Below are 20776 nucleotides of genomic sequence, written 5' to 3'. Positions count from 1 at the left end.
AAGCCTGGGAAGGTATGGGCTGATTGGCATTTGGCCTTCAGTTTTCCATCACCAGGACACAGAAAACTACCTTGAGCTGTGCTCCAGAGAAATAAATAATAGCTCTCATTTTTCTAATGCCCATTACATGCTGGACATTAGGTCTCAGGTTTCTAGATGTGTGGGCATAAATACATACATGTAGACACACATACATGTATGTACGTCACAAACACACACACCATCACGTTTATTTCTCAAAACCACCTGGTGGTTGTTTTTTCTACAATGATTTCATTTTACAGATGATGAGTCTAAGGGTCAGGGAGCACAGTATCACGAAGCTAGTTTTGCAGGTCTGAAGCAAAACCAGGTCTGACTTGCTCTCAAGTCTTTTTTTCTTTCACTGCATTCCTTCATTCAATAAATATCCAAGTGAGCACCGATGGTGAGTGAGGCACTGGCCAGGGGTGTGAATGCAGCAATGAACAAATGTGTTGTCTTTCTGGAACTCACAACGTAGAGCAGCAGGTAGACAATGAGTCGCCAGCCATTCTGACATGATATGTGCTTCCACAGAGATTGGACAGTGAATTTTTTTTGGGGGGGGGGGTGGGGCCATGTGAAGTGCAAAGAAACCGAGGCCCAGAGTTGTGCCCAGAGTCACACGGCAGAGGTGCAGGCAGAGGCCACTTCCCTCTCCTTCCCCTAAACCACGCTCCCGACTCTGATTGCTGACTCAGGACTCCTGCTGCCACTGCTGGTTTAAATCAGGGCTGTCTGACTAGTGAGAAATGTCACTTCCCGATTCCTTAGGGGACCAATCACCCATCATGGCTGGCTTGGGGGCAGCAAGCTGGCAGTGTAGAAGGCAGACACTGACAAGCTGTCACACCTGAGATTGACGACACCAGAGAACGCGCCCAAAATAGACTGTGGAGCGAGGCTGGTGAGTGCAGCTGGGTCTGCAGGGCGGAAATGAGGGCCCATTACCGCTCATTCTGCACATGAACACCACAAGAGTACAGCATACATTAGATACCTACTGTGCGCCAAACACCGCTCTGAGCACGCAGCTCGTCCCAGTGAGGCAAGTGGACAAGCTCATGATGCCACTTTTCAGGTGAGGAAGGTTTAGCAAACTGCTCTAAGCCACACAGCCAGAAAGCAGACGGGCACCGTTTGAACCCAGGCAGAGAGGGACATGAGGGATCTCATTTTTCCTCTGTCTGTAACCATGAAACAACTGTTTGCAGATATGAATACCATATTTATAGAGGAGGTCAGCATCAGAAATGAAACCTCTCCATATCCCTGGGACAGTGATACTGAGCTGAGCCCGTGGCCCAGCAGGAAACAGGGAGGGACGGTGGGGGTGGGTGGCCAGGTGGGCTGCAGGAGCTGCCCACCAAGCCTCAGGGCCCTGGGGGTGCCACCCGGTTGGATGTGAAATGTCTGTGGGGGCTGAGTCTTTCTGCAGACTTGGAGTCGGCCTTTAGTGGGCCGGAGAAAACTGACAGAAATTGATTACTGACCAGGAAACCCAGACGTCATCTGGGAAGACAGCAGAAGTCAACGTGATTAAAGTGGAGACCAGAAAGGCCATCGTCCATCAAGGGCACAGAGGAAAGCGGTTCAAAGGTAGACACAAGACCTGGGCATGAGGACAAGGCCATGGAAGGAGTCTGGCCCAAACCCTGGCTTCTGAAATACCCACACCCCAGAGGGGTCATAAACATAAAGCAAAAGCCGAGAAACCAGAGCCCACGGGCAAACACCAGGTGAATCAGAACAGGGTCTCATCTCCTCCAGGTTGGGACAGGAGGACTGGATGACAGACTCTCTAGGGTCCACAGAGCAACACCTTCTCCTCAGCCTGGCACGTCAGCCTGACCATCCCGCATGACCTCTAGGTAGGAGGCATCCTGGTGTTTCCTGACCTGTCTTCTACGACTCTGCCTTTGCAAACCTTTGTCCCTCCCTGGCATATCCTCCCTTCTTCTCTACTTACTGTGACTCTGTGTGTGACCTTCAAGGATGCACTCAAATGCACCCTTTCAGGAAAGCCCTCCTTGAACACTGTGGCAGAAGGTCACCTCCTGGGTCACCTCTCTCTTCCCCACTCCATTCTTCATTCCTAACAAAACACCAGTTTCGTTGGTAGATGCAATGTCCCCAGCCCCTGTGAATGGGTCACGATCCATTCAAGGTTGACGTTAACCATGAAGATCCTAGGTTTTGATTTTCCAGCCTCCCTTGCAGCTAGGGTTCCCAAAAAGTTTCACAGAAAACATTTGATTCTTAATACAAAGGTTCAGCTGTAGCCACTGACATTCTCCTCCCCCATCACCCACCTTTCTGTCATGAGGAGAGATGTAATGACTGGAACCATCACAGCCATCCTGTGCCCATGAGGCAAAGGGCAACATGTTTCTGACTTATGAACCAATGTCTGCAACTGCTTATTCCAGAATTTTTAGGTGAGAAATTCTAAAAGTTGGGGTTTCTGATGCTTATTGTAAGCATTTCTAACATAATCTGAGGGAGATACTGGTTCCTTCTTCAGTACTCCCTAGACTCTTGCAGTTAACTCTTTGGGAGAACACACCACATGCCCTTGTAATTATTTATTTACATGCCTGCACCTGGAAGTGTTGGAAAGATAATTTCTAGGCTGGCAGAGAGCTTGACTTATTATTCTTTTTGAGTGCCATGGTGCCTGGCAGATAGTTAGTATTCAATAGCTGCCCTTTGGTTCAAGAATAGAAATCATGATGACGACATTCTCAATAATCCTCACATTCAGTCTGTTGACAGTAAATCAGTTATAAAAGCTCCATCAAAGTGGCTGCAGAATAGAGAAACAGAGCCACCTTTTCTTTGTTGAAGGGCCAACCCGCTTGTCACTTTTTTCTAGAAGGAGTTTCAACACCCTGTTACATGTTTGGCCCTGGGAAAGAGAAGGACAGCGCTCTCACAAGTCCTCCCCCTCGCCACTGTCGGGATTCAGATTCCAGGTGGGAAAGAAGGAGCAGACAGACCTCCCAGCCGGACTCACCATGGCTCCCGTTGGCCCTGTGACCTGCGCCAGGTTGCCCAGGACCTTGGACCTCGCCTGGGGAGGGGGTGTGGCAGCAGCTGCCCTGCAGAGTGTGGTCAAGACAGGACTGGTGCGAGCAGGGACAGGGCGAGGCTGATTTTAGGAGTCAGCTTGATTGGATTAGGGCAGAGAGAGGGTCACGGAGGAGATGGGCATGTGGAGGTGGACAGAGTGGGGAAGGTGCACTCTGGATGTGGGCACCACTCTATCAGCTGGGCCCCGACAGAACACCAAGGCCATTTCCTCTCTCTCCAGAGCTGGGATTCCCTCCTCTCCTCCTGCCTTGGACACGAGAACTCCAGACCCCCAACCTTGGGACTCCAGGACTTACGCCAGTGGCCCCCAGTATTCTTAGACCCCACGGGGCAGGGGCTGAGAGTGACACCGCCCGCCCCCCTGGTGTGAGCCTTCTACCCAGGGCTCCAGCTTGCAGACAGTGTGCTGTCATAGGACTTCTCAGCCTGCATAATGGTGTGAGCCAACTCCCCCAATACATCCCTCTCATCTATCTATATAGATCTGATTTGTTCTGTCTCTCCGGAGGACCCTGACAAATAGAGACATGAAGACGTATCACATGTGTTCAATTACAAAAGAAATCTGGTTTAGACCTCATGAAACCGTCGCCTTACCAACCAGGAAGACTGGATGAGAACCGAATCTCTACGGGGAGAAGGAAGAATGAGAGACAAGATTTTAAATAAGGGATTGCAGACAGTCCCAGAGCCCGAGGGACCAGGCTGGGGAGCCTACAGACAATAGCCCAGAGACACCCGGCCAGGGCCAGGGCTCCCCCTGGCCAGATCTCAAGGAGACTTGCAGGGGGCTGTTCAGGAAGAAAACACTTCGGAGTGGGGTTGACACTGGGCAGAGCCTGGAGAGTGCGACCAGGCAGGCAGCAAGGCCTTGGTCAGAAGCACAGGGTTCCAATCCTACCCCTGGCTGTCCCCAACTCTGTCGTCCAAACAAATTAATGTATTGGAACCTCTGTTTCCCAGTAATTCCCTCTAATTCCCTATGTTAAGAGGAAATAATACTCAGAGCTGAGGATCGAAGGGACAAAGGAAGTGACGATGCTGACAGTGAATTCCATGTGTCCACTTAACTGGATCATGGAGCGCCCAGCTATCTGACTCTGGTGTTTCCAGATGAGACTGGCATCTGATTCAGTGGACTCTGGACAGCAGGTGGCCTTCACCTGAGGGCCCGGATAAAACAAAAGGCTGAGCAAGGAGAATTTGCTCCCCCACCTTTTATTTTTTTCTGCACATTTGAGGTAGGACACAGTCTACCTGGGTCTCCAGCTTGTGGGAGACCCACAAGTCTCCCAGGTGGGACTTCTCAGCCTCCCCAGTCACGAATTCAGATTTTTTTTTTTAAATAATAAACCTCCTCAGATAAAGAAAGAATAGTTTTATCTCTTATTGGTTCTTTTCTTGTGGAGAACCTAATACGGCAGTGCCCCCCTGACTGTGCAGGAAAACATTTCAAGACCCCCAAGGGATGTCTAAAACTACAGAGAGCACTGATTCCTATGTGCACTATGATTTTTCCTGTGCGCCCTGCAGCTTTGCCACATGGAACTAAAGTTAATCTGTCTTTTTCTGTTTTATCTCCTTTGTATCACTGCTGTGAACTGTGGGGCCATCTTAAGTGAAATAACACCTGAACACAAGCACTGCAGTGCCGTGGATCTGACGACGGAGATGGCTAGTAAATGAGTAATGGGGAGGTAGTGTATAAGGTGTGGATATGCTGGACAAAGGAATGATTTACTTCCTGGGTGGGACCAAGTGGAATGGCGTGAGATTTTGGTGTGCAATTTCAAACCGATGGATTATATACTTTTGGAATTTTCCACTTAGCATGTTTGTTGCCTCTTGGTTTTTACAAGTCTCAGTAAAAATGAAGAGAATTCTTCCCAGACAAAAATGCATCATAACCCAGGAAGGGAGAAGAAAGCAGACCAAACTCAACTCGTTTTCCAGATGAAGAAACTAAATGAGTGGTCCTCAAAGCAGCTTCTCTGCAGACGACCAATAGAGATCTGCAAATGACGACCAGCCTGTCCCCTCTCTGTAGAATTCATTACTAAAACTAAAATCATTTGCAGAATCCCCAGGGTGTCCTCTGGGGGGCGTGTGCTGAGCTGGGGAGGATGTAGGGAGGTGGATCTCACCTTGGAGACAGGTTTGGAGTCTCAGGTGAGAATCTCAGCAGGGCTGCTGAGACCCCCTGGGTTCCTAGTGCATGGGCTGCAGCCAGCTGGCTGAGTGTTGGGGCTGCCACATGAGTCACTGCTTGGGCGCCCAGCGAGGGCACCTTCCGCAGGGGCACCTGAGGTGCTTTTTTCTGTCTTCGTCCCTTTCCCTGCAGAGCTGGGTGCTTCCTTCTCCCTGTGATCCAGCGGCCCTGCCCAACCTGCTGGAAGCACACGCCACTCAGGCTGACCCAGGAGTCACTCCTGACCATTCCTACAAACACAGGCACGGGGTCAGCATGGGCACGTGTCTCAAAAAGGTCAATGGGGTCCTTCTGTGGAGCCTTCGAGAGAGAGGGGCAGGAACTACATAAACTACAGAGTTCTAAAAGACAATACAGTTACGGTGCCCTAAGAAGAGAAAATGGGGTAGGAAGACAAAATAAGTACAAAATATTCAAAAAGTGAACAGAGGGAACTGGAGGATGTTATGCTAAGGAAAACAAGCCTGTCTCCAAAAGTCAAGGTTGAGTGCATCTCTCAGACGAGGAAGAGAGAGAGAGAGTTGGGGGGGGGGGAGAGAGAGAGAGAGAGAGAGAGAGGGAGGGAGGGAGGGAGGAAACTCATGAAAATGCACAGGAGACCTACAAGAGCAGACGGGATGAAGGAGGAGGAGGAGGGGAGGGCGTGGGGAAGGACCGGGGAATGAACTCTACCAGGTTATGCAATGTCCACGTATGAAAATCCCACACTGAATCCTGCATATATATTACAATGCACTTATTAAAATAACAATGACATTAATAAAAGGAAGAAGAGTAGAGAAGCAGATCTGGGGAAGTGGGAAGGGACCAGGGGCAGGAAAGGGAAGGTACTAGGGAGTGAGACTGATCAAATTACATTAGGTGCACCTGAAATATGGCAAAATGAATCCCACTATTATATATAATTACGAGAGAGAGAGAGAGAGAGAGGGAGAGAGAGAGAGAGAGAGAGAGAGAGAGAGAGAGAGAGAGAGAGAGAGAGAGGGAGGGAGGGAGGGAGGGAGGGGACTCTTCAACCTGGCATCATAGATGCCAACCATTCTCACCTTACCCTGTTTGGCTTTCTTCATGGCTCATTTTACTTCCTGCCATGGCCAGTCAGAGCACTCATTTTCCTGTGTGACATCTGTATTCTGCAGTAGAACATAAACTCCTGGAAAGGTCTGCATTGCCTCATGCACTGCTAACAACCCATGCTCATAGCAAGTGTGCAGTAAAGACCTGTTGAAGAGCTGAGCCCTGTACACTGGCCGGTCCCCTAGAAGTCACTCTGGGCTCACAGGGCAAGCAAAGGCTCTCAGAGAGCCAGGAGATTGGCTGTGTCATTTGAGCACATGTTCCTAACTGTGTCAATGCAGAGGGGTATGACACGGTCCTCGTACATACTGGGGTGTACTGGACTCTAAATGCACCTGTCAAACTATTATTTGTTTGTAGAAGACTTAATGAAATTATTCAATAACAGAATTATAAATTGTAAAATAACCCTCATAAAATGAAACAGAATTACTTAGAGTCTTGCATTATAATCCAAAGTACAAAATAAATATACATGAGTCCATATGGATATAAATAAATGATTTAAAAATAATTATAAGTGGAGGAAAAGAGAAAAATGCTCTTTATGGAGAAATTCTGGAAATCAGGTGGCTCCACAGGGGACATCCACTGAACCTCCATGATATTCTTTCCCCAAACTCACAGCCTCCACCTCCTCATGAGAAACAAGACAAATCAAGTTTAAGAGATATTTTATAAGCTACCCACCAGTACTCCATAAAACTATCAAGGTCAGTGATGGAAAACCAGGGCCGACTGAAACATTATCACAGAACAAAGGAGACTAAGGACATGTGACAGTAATGGAAGAACAGGTGAACTGCAACGGAAACCCAAGGTTAGTTAATGGTAATACACCACCACTGGTTTGCTGGTTTTCCCAAATGTGCCAGTACCAGATGAGACGTTCACACCAGGGGACACTGGAATTGGATGAGTGGTGCATAGGAATCCTCTCTAGTACTTCCGCAACTTCCCGTGAGTCTCAAATTCCTTCAAATAAAGATTTATATTTAAAAAGAAAAAATAGATTCCGCAGAAAAATGACAGACCAACAGTAAGGTGAGCTCTTGGGAATGGCCAAACAGCTGAGCTGACACCTCTGTTCCCTGCACAAGCTCATTCCTTGGTCCTTCACAAAGTGCAGAAATGATCATCTAATGAGATGGGACAAGAACCTGGCAAAAACGCAAAATTCTCAAGAGTGTTTGAAATATGGATTTACAACCACAGCGGTTAGTAAAGGGCTTCCCTCTGAGTGTGTTCTGGGACTTGGGATCTTTCTTCATGTTGGTTCAAAGATGCATGACCAGCAAGACATTTCAAACCGAGCCTTCCAGAATGGCGAAGGCAAGTCTCCGTCATGTTATTTTGTTGTGGTGGTTATTTAAAGTCCTGTGACAGTCTAGAAACTTCATAATGTTTCACTTCACCGGATGAAAAGGGTTTAGAAGTCTCTTTGGAGATTTCTCTCGTAAAAATGAAAGCTAGTAAAGTCCAGTAGAGAAACACTTGCTTTTCTTGTCCTGGCAAAAATGGATAGGAAAAAAAATGTGCAAAAGAGAACACAGCCATGAAATGAAGTAAATTCCTTTGTCAACAGATATCACAGGAATGAAAAGTGATAGGGAACAATGCCGAAGGCTTGAAGAAACTCATTTTAGATCAAATTTCATAGGAGCTTTGCCATGGAGTTTAGCCGAAGAACAGAGGATTCTGAGGACTTTGCTAGCCTCTGAATGGGTTTGCTTTAGCTGGAGTAACAGGAATTGGGGGTCCCCGTAGAGAGCGGGTTCCCCAGGTCGCATCACTGATAGGCAAGTCTGCAACAAAGTACTGAAAGCCAGGTGCACAAATATTATTTGATGCCATTGATCTGGCTAATTTTATAAAATGCCCGTTGAAAATCTCATAAAAGTTTTTACAACACTCTCCACCAACATGAGCAGCGTCAAAAAAAAAAAAAAAAATTCTATATCACGCAAAGCTTCTCTGGATCACTCCTAAGGGGATGGTGTGCACACAGGTGATTCACACAGCCCCATTTTTACGAAAAGATGATCATTAGTAGTTTGGCATCTCAAACTTTAAAAAAAAATGCACATTTTTAGTCTGAGTCTTTGATATAGCTGTAATGAATGAAAAAATAAGTACTTTTAGAAAGTGATTTCTGATATAGATACAGCTTTTAGAAAAATCAATGTTTGAAACTGTTTCCATGGTCATGGGATTATAATGCCAGAAATGATGTTATCTATCAAAACCCTCATTTCTACACACTTCCAAAACTTCAAAACAAGTGTTTTTTAACCTTCAAGATTAATTTCCAAATAAATAATTACAACAGGTTTTTGAGCAGGTTTGTCAAAAACAAAGATATTAAAAATCAATAAATTAGCAAAACCAAATGATTGTCATCAAGAAAGTCTTAAATTTGAATGCTACCAAAACATGCATGTGATTTTTTGGATTAAATTGGAAAAAAAATGACTATAAAATTTAAGCAGCTTAGTCAACAATGTACTTTCCCTCTGTTTTGATCTGCATATTATAGGGAGATATTTCTTTTGCAATAGTAATCATTAAAAAAAAGTACTTTTATATAACAGGCCTTAAAAAATTCGACTATGAATTACTGTGGCACAAAGAACTATACTGACATTTTGAAAATAATGAAGGGCATTCAATAATGTCTTTCATAGTTTAAGATATGAATACTAAGAATGTTTTCCCTAAGAGTAAAAGGGCTTATTATTAATAAATTAACTTAAAATTACTCAAACATGTATTAGAGTAGATGTTCTATGGTCTATGATCTATTCAGGTACAGTGATAGAACAGATGTATATTGAAACAGGTCAGCTCAGCAGTATTTCAGTGCTATGATCCATAAGTCAAAACCAAGCTCTTTAACAGAGCCTGGGGCCTGGACCCTATGCCCCACATTTCACACCCACCCACTTGTCATTTCTGGGGACCCTGGGATCTTTTAGCCCTCTAGGTTCATTGATGTTCCCTTTCTCTAAAAGCACGCTCATGTCTTACCAGGATACTGCATGCTACTGTCTGTAGTGTGTGGAAATTATCTGCTGAAAGTTCTGCCCCTTGGTTTGACTGTGGGCCTCTTTGAGGGCAGGGATCACGGTGATGACCTTGCCTGTCTACCCTCAGCAGGACTCCACATCCTCAATTCTTGCACTCACACGTGGACACTCAGTCCTGGGTCGCCTGCCTGACAGAAACTTGCTCAGCAGGCCTTCCCTCCAGTGTGGTCCTGGTCTTCAGATGCTGGCCTGGCTGTCCACCTGCCTGCTCCTCTTCAGGATAACCGGAGAACTAGAGCAGGACTCCTGCTGGTCCCAGATACTCTCCTCTGCTCACCGCCTGGCTGTGGACCATGAGCCTCTAGACTGATGGTCTTCTCCAGAATCTGGGCCAGTCCCACTGGCTTTTGAGGCCCAGTGCTAATGCTATGGACCCATACCTTCCCCAGAGGAGACTCTTGGTCAGCGGTCCCCTGTCCACAGGCACCAAGCATTGTGTTTGCCTCTCTCACAACCTTGTTCTTATTCAGAGACTCTGACTTTAGGTGGGGATTATTTCTTTCAGTGGGCTTCTGAGGACCCTGCCCCATAAGGTATTCTACAATCACAAAGGGTCTGTTCTGTGTGCCTCTGAGAGGAGCTGAGGGATCAATAAAACCATGGATCTCCTACTCGGGTCTTCAGAACACAGTACTTCATACACAGAACTAGAACTCAGCTCCCCCCCATCTGAAGAATTCCCATTAGCAACTCTTAGCAGTGTTTTGATATATTCTCTGGGAAATGCTGCAGTAGGGTAATTTTCCAGGGGCCTTTCTTCTAGGAATCCTGCTGATATTTCTAGGAATAGCGGCATCCGAGGCACATTGGCTACACGTAACAGCAGGGGATGGATAACTTACAGCAGTGACACCCAAAGCCTGTGAGAGCAGGGCCCTGATTCCCAGTGCAGGTGCCCATTCCAGCTGTACCACAGCCAGGGCTTACCTCAGGCAGGCCACTTCCTCCCTTTGGGTCCCTGTTTCCTCATCAGTGAAGTGGAGTGTTGGGACAGATGAATGAGAAGAGCCCTGTTGGCTGGTGTGTTTCTGCCCACCAGCTGAAGGAAATTCCCAGAGAGCTCAGGAGTGACGCCGATTTCTTATTTTAATCATAGCAGACTTACTCAGGTCTCATTGGGCTGTCCTAGCTGCTTGGCACATCATCCCTTTGAAATTTCACATCTCTGTAAAGTCGTGGTCACTTTCCTATCTGGGACCGGCTGGAGAACTATGCAGCAGCCCTACAGTGGCCTAGGGCGAGTGCACTGCAGCTGTCAAGCAATTCCAAGGCACAGCCGCCGTGTGCCAGTGCCCAGACAGGGGGACAGCGGCTCCTGTTTGGACTCTTCAGGGTACTGGTAGCAAGAGTAAGCCCAGAGATAGTGCAACACCAGGGTCCCTGTGCTAAGGTCATGCCATGAAACCCAAAAGGCACTGGCCTCAAGTGAAGAGATCTGCCTGGAAGGTGGACCTTTTAGATTTTAGATCTTCTATCCCCAAACCACTGCTGCTTCTTCCTCCAACCGTCCTGACCGTCCCATTCCTCCTCCTTCTCACTCTCTCTGGTTTCTCCCTTCACGGTCCACTGCAGTCTGCTTTGCTGAGGGACCTCCAGTAGTCTGATGCCCAGGGGTGCCTCATCTTCCTCAAAAGATGTGGAAACCCACACCTCTCTAGGAACTGTCAAATGTTTTAAAACTTGAGTTATGTGCTATTCTTTTATACAAATGCTACCCATGCCCTCTAGGAAAGTAGATCTTCCCCCTCACCCCCGCCTGGCACAGATGGCCTGGTTCTCTTGGGTGTTCTTTGAGGTGTATTTGATTCCCAGTTTATGAATGGGTTGGGGTCTAAAGTTCAACCTCTGAATCTGTTGGTTAAAATCCAAACATTCTTTCAAGGAGACAACATTGCATTCATGATTTTTGTTCTGGAGCGAGCTTGTGAAATCCACTAAATTCAAAAAGGGCTCACGCAGAACAGCCCTGGGGACTCCGTTCATCACGTATTGTGTTTCTTTGGAAAATACGCTCAGGTAGAAACTCAGCCCCTGCCCCACAGAAGGCTCTGCACCCAGAGTCAGAGGTGTGGGTTGGAGTCTCAGCTCTGCCATATTTAGCTGTATGACTCTGGGCAAGTCATCTGTACAGCCTTAATCTGTAGGGTCCTTGGTCTCCTGACTTACAAAACAGTCTGAGATTCACCTTGTTTAGGCTTCTGTGACAATTCGGTGGAGCCATGTCTGGAACACTATTCCCACCCAATAGATCTGGAAAATGCCTTTGCATCTTTTGAGGGCGAGGATGAAACTCGTAGGGCTGACTTCCTCTGAAATGTGCTCCCTGTCGATCTCACACACATTCTTGCAGTGATGGCGCAGGTCCCATGGCTTGCCCACCCACATCTCTGTCACTGCTCCTAACTTGCACTTGGTTCCCAGTCTTCTGCACTTAGCCCTGGACTTGCTCTTAGCTCCAGGGCATAGCAGGGGAGGAGCGGTGGTTGGGCAGGACTGGGAGGGGGGCAGCACGGATGCTGTAGGCTGAGGAGAGGGCGGGGCCAGGAGATGAGGAAGGAGCAGCGTTCAGGCATCTGGGAGTTTGGATGTGAAGATTCAGCTCCGGTTTCTACAGAAAACCTGGGGGATCCAGAGCCTGCATCACACCCCAGTGGGACAGGGCCCTCCTCTTGTTCCACAGCCACCTTCACTTCCTTATGTCACAGTGCTCAGCAGGCTGTTCTGGAATTTTCCACTTACCTGGTGATTCTCCTGAGGGCAGGAACCATGGCTTACTAGGCTCTAGTGTCCCAGTAACAGCTACAGACCCAGGATGGATGCTCTGCTTGCTGTTTCCTGGCCAGTCCCAACTGTGTCTGGCCAGCACTTCATTCTCTAATGGCCCATGGAAGCCTGGAGGACTAGAGCAAAGTCTCCCAGACCCCATCCCTGTCTCCCTTCTCTAAACCAGCACAGGGACCCTCTGCTGGTCTCCAAGAGTTTGTGTTCTTGGTAAAGGGACACAAAGATACTCCTTGGGTCCCTCCTTATCTCTTTCAAGTTAAGACTCAGCCAGGGAAGGCTGAGTCATTAAGGCTTAGAACTGCAGAGATAAAATTGAAGGTCTTTGAAACACAAAAGACAGTGGTAAAGTCAAGTGCTCTTTCTAGGAGCCCTCAAGAGGCCTGGCTGAGATTGGGGCCAAGAATAATGGTCTCCATTACTGGAAGATCTTAAGTGATTTATTCAAGTCCCTCAGCTGGTACGAAGTAGAACTGTCATTAGAATTTACAGAATTGCTTGGCTCCAATAGACTATGCACTTCTTCCGCCTCTTCAACGAAAACATGTTTCCTTAACTGACCTCAGTACAAAGTTCTCGAATGGCACCCGGGTAGGCGAGATGCTCACAGCTAGGAAGCTTGTCCCTAGCAGGATCTGAAAGGATCTTGTCCCTAGCAGAATCTGAAAGGATCTTGTCCCTAGCAGGATCTGAAAGGATCTGCTGCAGTATGCTGAGCTCTATGCGTATTAGGAGTGAGGTGTGTTGGCTACTAAAGGTGTTTTTATTCCTGTGTTTCTCAGGTAATTGGAAATCCAATTAAACACTATTTGAATTAGTGATATGTAAGTGCAAAAAGAGTTTGTGTTTTCATGAGAGGCAAGCTAAGTGCTTTGCAATGGCTCAAGGAATATAAATCCCTAAAAACATTTCCCTTCCATTAGGTGTGGGTGATCCAAAAGAATGGGAGGGAAAAAAAAATAACTCAAGGGTGCCCTCTAATTGCTTTGCAAGGTCTTATAGTTCTTGCTCCACTTTAAAGAAAAGGACTCCGATAACCCTACAAAATGCATAATGGAGGAGTTTAATGCCAGATAACTCACGTAATCAGCAGACCCAGAAATATGACTTATAGATGAAAGGAGAGTTAATGAAGATTAATTTGTTCTGATTTTTGTTTTAACTGACAATTAAAGCCCAGCACGGAGTGGTGGTGTCCTGGTGTCTTGTTAAATAACTTCTTTCCTATTCTGAGGTCTTAGGACTATCCTCCAGACCCCCTTGAAGATAACAGTTCAATTTGGTTTAAAGTCTATAATCCATGGATATTTTGTGCATGGTGTGAGACAGGGATCCATTTTAATTTTTTCTTCCATATGGAGAATCTGGTGTCTAAACATCATTTATGAAAAATGTAACCCTTTCTCCAAGGATCGGCAATGCCATCTCTTCCCGTGTCAAGTTTCCATAAGTGTGTGGGTGTTCCTGGACTCTCTTCTATGTTCTATTAATCATCTGGCACACCCCAGAGCAAATGCTCAGCAGAAATTTGCCATAGATTTTTAGTGGTTACTATTTATGAGTTTTTAACATGAATGAGTGTTTAATTTCATCAAATAAATTTTCCACATCTATTTTGATGATTGTATGGAATTTCTCTTTAATCTATTAACATGCTCAATGATATTTGTAAATTTTTTTAAATGTTAGATCACCCTTGTCTTTCCCGGAATAAACCCAAATTGGCCATGATATATTATCTATTTTCTACATGACTGCATGTGGTTTGCTAATATTTGGCTTAAGAACTTGTACATCTGTATTTATGAGCAAAACTAGGCTCTAGTTTTCCTTTTTTGTAACTCTCCTTGTGTAATTTCAGTATTGAGAACATTCTGGTTTCACTGAACAGGTTAAAATCTATCTCTCAATTCCTACTCTCTGGAAGAGTTTAAGATTGGAAATATCTTTTGATTAAAAAAAAAAGATAGGAATTATTTCTTTGTAGACCTAAAGGGACTGTTTTCTTGGTGAGGTTTAGTGTGGTAATATAACATTATAACATATACACACGCATACACACACACATATATATTTAAATCAGTTTTGGTAAATTCTACACTTCTAGGAATTTGTCTCTTTCATGTAAGTTTTCAAGTACTTTGACATAATGTTGCTCACATTATTTGATAATCTCTGTCATTCTGCTTTATGTATTGAGTTGAAAGCTCCACAAACCGACAGAGCATTTAATCTTTGCTGTATTCCTAGAACTCAGAAGAATTGCTGGCTCAGGCACCGTTAGAGACAGCGTCGATGAATCTGGATTCATGCCACCCCATTCATTTCCTGGTAAGTTCTTTCTTTCTTGATAAGTCCTGCCATAGCTTTGTCTATATTACTGGTCCCTGTCAAAGAACCAACTTTTGACTTTATTGAATAATTGGTTAATCAATTTCTGCTCTTACCTTCTTTATGTCCTGCTTCTAGTTTCCTTCGAATATGCTTCAACGTTCTTGGTATATCATCCTCCGTGGCAAACCAGGCATATTACTTTTTCATTTTTTCTTCTCTTAATACAAACATTTAAGGTTTTCTATTTCCCTACAAGTTTACTCATTCCACTAATTTTGACACATATTATTTCATCTTCATTTAGTCTCTAAGAAGTTTTCAGTTTCAATTATGATTTCCATTTAGAACCATGTGGAATTTAGAAATGGGTTCTCAATTTTAATCAAATACATATTTTTTATCTTATTGTTATAGCCTTCTAATTTAATTATATTCTGTTCAGAGAACTACGATATAGTATAATTCTGTAAAATGTACTAGGATTTTGCTTTATAGTCCTATACATGGTAACATTTTTGCAAATGTTCTATGTGAGTTTGAGAAGGATGTACATTGTCTGACTTTTAAATACAAGGTTCTTCACTTGCCCAAGTGAAGTGGTTAACTGTATACTTCACATTTGCTATATTTTTATCAACTTTTTGATTGATCTTTCAGGACTTGGAAAGGACACATTAAAATATTTTACTACAATAGTAGACATGTCCACTTCTTTCTAGTGATCTGTGTTATGTGGGTACAATTATGTTACAATATATGAAAATTCATAAGTATATATATTTATATGCCTCTACACACATATATTTAAAGACACATGTGTTACAGCATGAAGTGCATCCAAATTTGCATTTTTGTCTCTTCCTTCTTATTAACTTTTATTTTTAAGTGTGACTACCTCTCTCCCTACAGATGGTTTCTCTGACACCAACATAACTATCCTGTTTCCTTTTAGACACTTCCCCTGATAATATTGTCCCATAATTTTACTGTCAGCCTTTTCAGATTACAATGAGAAGGGTATGTGGCTGGTAAACAGTGTATCCCGGATAACATTTTCTCTTCAATCTGAAGATCGGTCTTCTCATTATCACAATTAGTTTACATTTATTTGGTTATTGATATATTTGGACTTACTTCTATCATCTCAATTTCTTGACTTTTCTGTGCCCAATTTTTCCTATGCTTTTATTTTCACCTTCTTTTCTTGCATTCCTATTTGTGTCTGTTTTTATAAAATGACTGCTCCAGGAACCAGGGACAAAGGCCGACTTCAGGTTTATGCCACACTACCTTTTATCCACATTCCCAGCCACCAGGGGGCAGCATATCACCCCACAGGCAAATGCCTTAGGCAGAGGCTCCTTGCTTAAATCTTACCCTTTTGAACTTGCAGTCTACCATGGTTTCTGGTCTCTTCTTTTCCTTACTTCATAGACAGATCTATGCTTTCAAAACAGCGTAAAAAAACAGTTTTAACCCAGCATTTTCAGGTGTCCTTTATAGGGTTAGTTTTATTTTCCTCCCCTCCAAACTTCTTAGTCCACAGTATTCATCAAATATTCCTATTTCATCTGTTTTCCGGATGTCTAACAAGAACACGGGGTATACAAGGAACTGCATACGTGTTGAAAGAATAAATGATGTGGATATTTCTGTTTTAAATACTTTCTAATCTTTTGCAATAAACGTGAAATATAGTAAAAAAACATAAGTTCTTTCTTTTGGCTCCATGATTCTACTCATGGGAAGGAAGGCACATAGAAGGAAAGAGAAGGAAGCTGTTCATAGGGTCAGGGGAAGGTGGCTGAGTCATGGATTATTATGGAAGTAGTGGGCATGTGTGTTAATACTGTGCAGCTGACTCAGAAAGTGCTTACGATATAAAACAAGCAATGGGCAGAAAAGAGAATTCAATGCACATTAAGACTACAGATACGACATGACACGTACAAGACCAGGAGCCAACTGGAAACCCTCACTGTTAAGAAAGTGAGGTCTGAGATCCTTTTTCTTTTTCAAAACTTAAACTATGGTTCTTACAGTGTGCACAGGCAATGAATATAAATTTTAAAGGAAGCAAACTCTTTAGGGATGTATGTATCTACTCCTTCTCGGGTACAACTAGAGAGGCAAATCGGAATTAGTTAGGACTGTGTTCGGTTCCTGGTTCTGGAACTGAAGTTGACCATGGATAGTTGGTTAAGCCAGGGACGATCAGAACCATCCAAAGTGGAGACTCATCAACTAAATAAATGGTGGTCCATTTGAGCCACGATTAGAATGGCTTGTTATGCAGCGTTGTCTATAGCGCTAGACAACTGAGGCACCTGGTCTTTTTCTTTACAGGCAGATCCTGCCACGGTGCTCGGTATCTAGAGAGCCATGATGAAAACTCTGTGTCATGGTCCCTTCTCTCGGAAGGGGAAAGAGATGTATGCTTCATCCCATGTCTGACCCTCCCACACCTACCACAAGCTCCACAGCAGCTGTCTTCTTCTTTTTTTTTTTTTTTTACGCCTATGTCCTTAACACATTTCTCACTACCTCTATGCCATAAGGGACTTGGAAATGGGAAGTTATTCACATCAGCATCTACAGCGCCTGGCACAGAGTAGGACTTCGTCACTTACTTTTCACTTGACTGAAATGAATGGATTTCGGGGAGGTGACATGAACCAAAACAGCTGGCAGCAGATGGCAAGAAAAATAATCATACAAGCTGGTTCTTACTCCAGAGGTCTTTATGCTTTCCAGAAAGCCCCAACACACACGCACGCGCGCAAGCACACACAGAGCCAACGGATTAAGACAAGCATGCCCTTTCTGGTCTTTGGAGCCCCCCTCTCTTTCACCAAGCTGCACACCAACCTCACAGTCATCTGGGCCCCCTCAACCCCCCACGCAGCTTCCCTCTGCTCCCCAGGGCTCCTCACCCTTCCCCTGGGGGTGGGGCCCACGCCCCGCCCCGAGAGGCCTGTCTTGACCCTACCTTTAGATCAGACACGTCTCTGTAGCACTGCTCGGAGCGGGTGTGGTCTGACAGTTGCACATTCCAGAAGCAGGGCAGCTGATACACCAGGAAGGGGTTCTGCTTGATGACGGCATTGAAAATATCCTGGGGGATGAGAGCCAAAGCGGGGTCAAGGCAGGCAGCGGGTTCGGCCTCCGGTTCTGGCTCCCGAGGCAGCACGTCCCCTGTGGGAGGGCGCCCTGGGCATCCTGCCTGGGCACAGGACAGTTTGCACCCAGGGCGTTTCTCTGGCCTGTTATCTCCAGAAACCAAGCGATGATGTTTGGATGGAGGTAGGGATGCCGCAGGCCGACTGGCCGCCTGTGGTCCTGAGGTCTCGAAGAGCATCAGGCAGGGAGCTCATGTGGGGGCAGACAAGGGAGCATCTTTCCTGTGCTCCCTGGCATTTAATAAATGAAGTCTCTTCTCCTCCCCTCCTACCGTCCCATCCAGGAGCCCAGAGTTCTCCACCTGAGCCTCCCAGGGAGGAAACTATGTGGTGACAAGTGGCCCAGCTCACCCAGGGGCTGAGACAGATTATAGATCCTCCCTTCCAGCAGCTGTTTCCTGGGCATTGGGTGGGCTTGTGATGGATGCTGCTTAGACTCCTACAGGCCACAAGGCCAGAGTAGGCAGCCCCCCTTTCCAGGCCAAGTCTCCCTTGTCTCTGGACCAGTCCCCTGGTTTGGGCTCCTCTCCAAGCTCTCTCAGGGGCCACACTTATTAGCCAGCATGGATGGTGGCACCAGGAGGTGAGTTATGGGCCTTTGCTACAGGACTTGGCTGACCTGACTATCCTCACTGGGCATGGTCACACAATTGCTAGCTCTGGGGGACACACTCAAGCCTTGGTGACCTGACTTACAACATGAGGATGATGGATGATGTCCTCTCAGGCTTAAGAGAGCACCCAAGGATTTTTTTTTTTCTTTAACTCACTCATTATACCGTATCTCATTGTTTAGAAAAGGAAATCAGTTTCTGGCTATCTGAGAAATCCCAAATAGCAATGCTTAAAAAATAGAAAAGTTACCCTGCACAGTATCTGGTTTCCTCTGTATTAGAAAACTGTGTGGGAACTTGAGGATTCAGGTAACTGAACTTTGAACAGAAGCACGGAGATGAGCGCCATGGATTTAGGGAGGTGACATGACAAAATGCAGAGGAATCATCTCTGTGTTCCCAAGACAGCCACCAACATCCCAGCAAGGTCAAAATCTATAGTGACCTGTTGATCCAAGGGCAAAGACTGGAGGCTCCTGACTTTCCTGGTCAAAATGAGAAATGGTTTTGTTATGAATATCTATTGATATGGACAGAGTTCAAGGATCTTTTCAGGTTGCCTGGATAATAGGGAGGTTTCTAGAGCCAGGAAGTTTGTTCTTCCCACTTAAATGTACTTCCCTCAAGTTCAGGGTCACCAGGACAGGGTCTCAGCCTGACAGGTTAGACTTATTTGCCATGGAGGCATGAAAACTCGACTAGGAAACACGTGGTGGTGCACTGGGGCCAGGGGGAGTAGGGGCCTGCCATGGCTCTGATGAAGACAGTGACCTCCTCTCGGCACAGTGGACTGACAGCAAGTTATGATCCTGCCTCAAAAAACCATGAGCTCCCTGAGACCAAGAGCTGCATCCCCATTCATCTGTCCTACCTCTCCTGAGCATGGCCCTGGTGTCCACTGTGCTCAGGGTACTATGCTAAATGAACAAACAAATGAACCAAAGGAAGAACCAGTGAGGGGAGCAGTGTTTCAGCCTGCCAGGGCCAAGGCAGCTCTTTCCCTCGGAGTCAATAACAGGTGGCAAAATAACCCAGAGCCAGCTGCTTTAAGATCTCCATGAGCAACAGCACGAGGGCTGCGGCAAGTTTGCATCTGGACTGTGTTAAAAGGCCTGGTTGAGCCCAGGTCCCCCCCAGAACTCCGTTGGAGGTGGTGGAACTTTTGAGGGGTGGGGCCAAGGGGGGAGGTCTTTAGGCCCCTGAGGATGTGCCCTTGAAGGAAACTGTGGAACCTGGGTCTCTTCCTCTTCTCTTTTTTATCTTGGTCAGGAGGTGAGTGACTTTCCCTGCTCCTCCTCGTGCTCCTGCTGTGACATGCTGCCTTGCAACAGGCCCAAGGCAACGTGGCCAAGAGACCAAGGACTGACACCTCAGAAACTCTGAGCCAAGACAAACCTTTCCTGTTTATCAGCCCATCGTTGCAGGTGTGTTATGGAGATAACACACTGTATGCTGACCTACCCAAAGGCACTCAGAATAACAGCCCTAACTTGGCCACTCACCTGGTCAGCCAAGGATGTAGACAGCATGCCCATGAGCTCCCTCTCAGCCGTCAGTCTCCACATCTGCTCCCATTTCATCTTCCGCAGCTTGTCCAGAAGCAGCAGAATCACCCCTGGGCAATGGCATAGGATAGGAGAGCAAGGTAACAGGAAGACAGAGACAGGCATACCTGCTTGGCACAGCCACAGTCTCTCGGGGACAGTGTGTCTGAGGCGTTCTCATTGCACAAGGAAGCACCAAGACCCCCAGGGCTGCAGCGAGAACCAGTGGGGTGGGTGACTGTGCCTCGCCCCTTCTAGAGCTGGACTGTGGTGATGGCCGCACCACAATAGGCTGTGGACTTCACGTCACTGAACTGTAACATAAATGTAGCTAAAATGGCAAACTTGTGCATGCTTTACCCCAACAGTGACAGTGACGATCCCAGCTTGCTCTTGACAAGCAGTACCTTTCTTACAAGTGCTCGGTTCCCCCTGCCTTTTTCCCTGGAGGTAGGACACTCTTAGTCAGTATGGCTGATACCTGTGGCCTAGGTACGACTTATCTTTACAGACAGAAACAGCTCCTCTGTGACTTTATTTGTCTTTGCAAATCTGCTTAACAATTATTGACAAGTGTGGGGCTGGCCTCAGTGTTCCCAGTGGCCAGAGGGTCTTCTCCGGCTCATGCGGAGTCAGCATGTGTTTCAACTTCAGCTGAAGGCCATGCTGATGCTGGGTCTTTAAGATGAGCTCTAAAGTCTTTGGCCTCACAAGAAACTAGTAATAGGAGCTGGATTCTTCCTCCTTCCCACCTTCTTAGGGTTTTTGTGGGGAGGGATCTGGGTGAATTGGGAATGGTACAGGGAGGGAAATTTCCACTGTTTATCCTTTGGTATTT

General features: G+C 46.0%; 1 protein-coding gene across 11 annotated transcripts in view; it reads right to left on the bottom strand.

Annotated features, from left to right (window-relative positions):
• Large1 (LARGE xylosyl- and glucuronyltransferase 1) overlaps nt 1-20776 on the bottom strand; it is a 506960-nt gene that overhangs the window by 52997 nt on the left and 433187 nt on the right. For all 11 annotated transcript variants that reach the window (XM_077798432.1, XM_077798429.1, XM_077798430.1 and 8 more), the window contains 2 exons: nt 19897-20009; nt 17591-17716 (listed from right to left, as the gene is read on the bottom strand). In XM_077798432.1, the coding sequence (XP_077654558.1) occupies nt 17591-17716; nt 19897-20009 (239 nt within the window). The remainder of the gene's footprint in view (nt 1-17590; nt 17717-19896; nt 20010-20776) is intronic.

This window comes from Urocitellus parryii, chromosome 5 (assembly GCF_045843805.1).
Source record: "Urocitellus parryii isolate mUroPar1 chromosome 5, mUroPar1.hap1, whole genome shotgun sequence".
Lineage (NCBI taxonomy): Eukaryota > Metazoa > Chordata > Mammalia > Rodentia > Sciuridae > Urocitellus > Urocitellus parryii.
The sequence above is the reverse complement of the archived record's forward strand: the minus strand, read 5'-3'. Positions and strand labels throughout refer to the sequence as shown.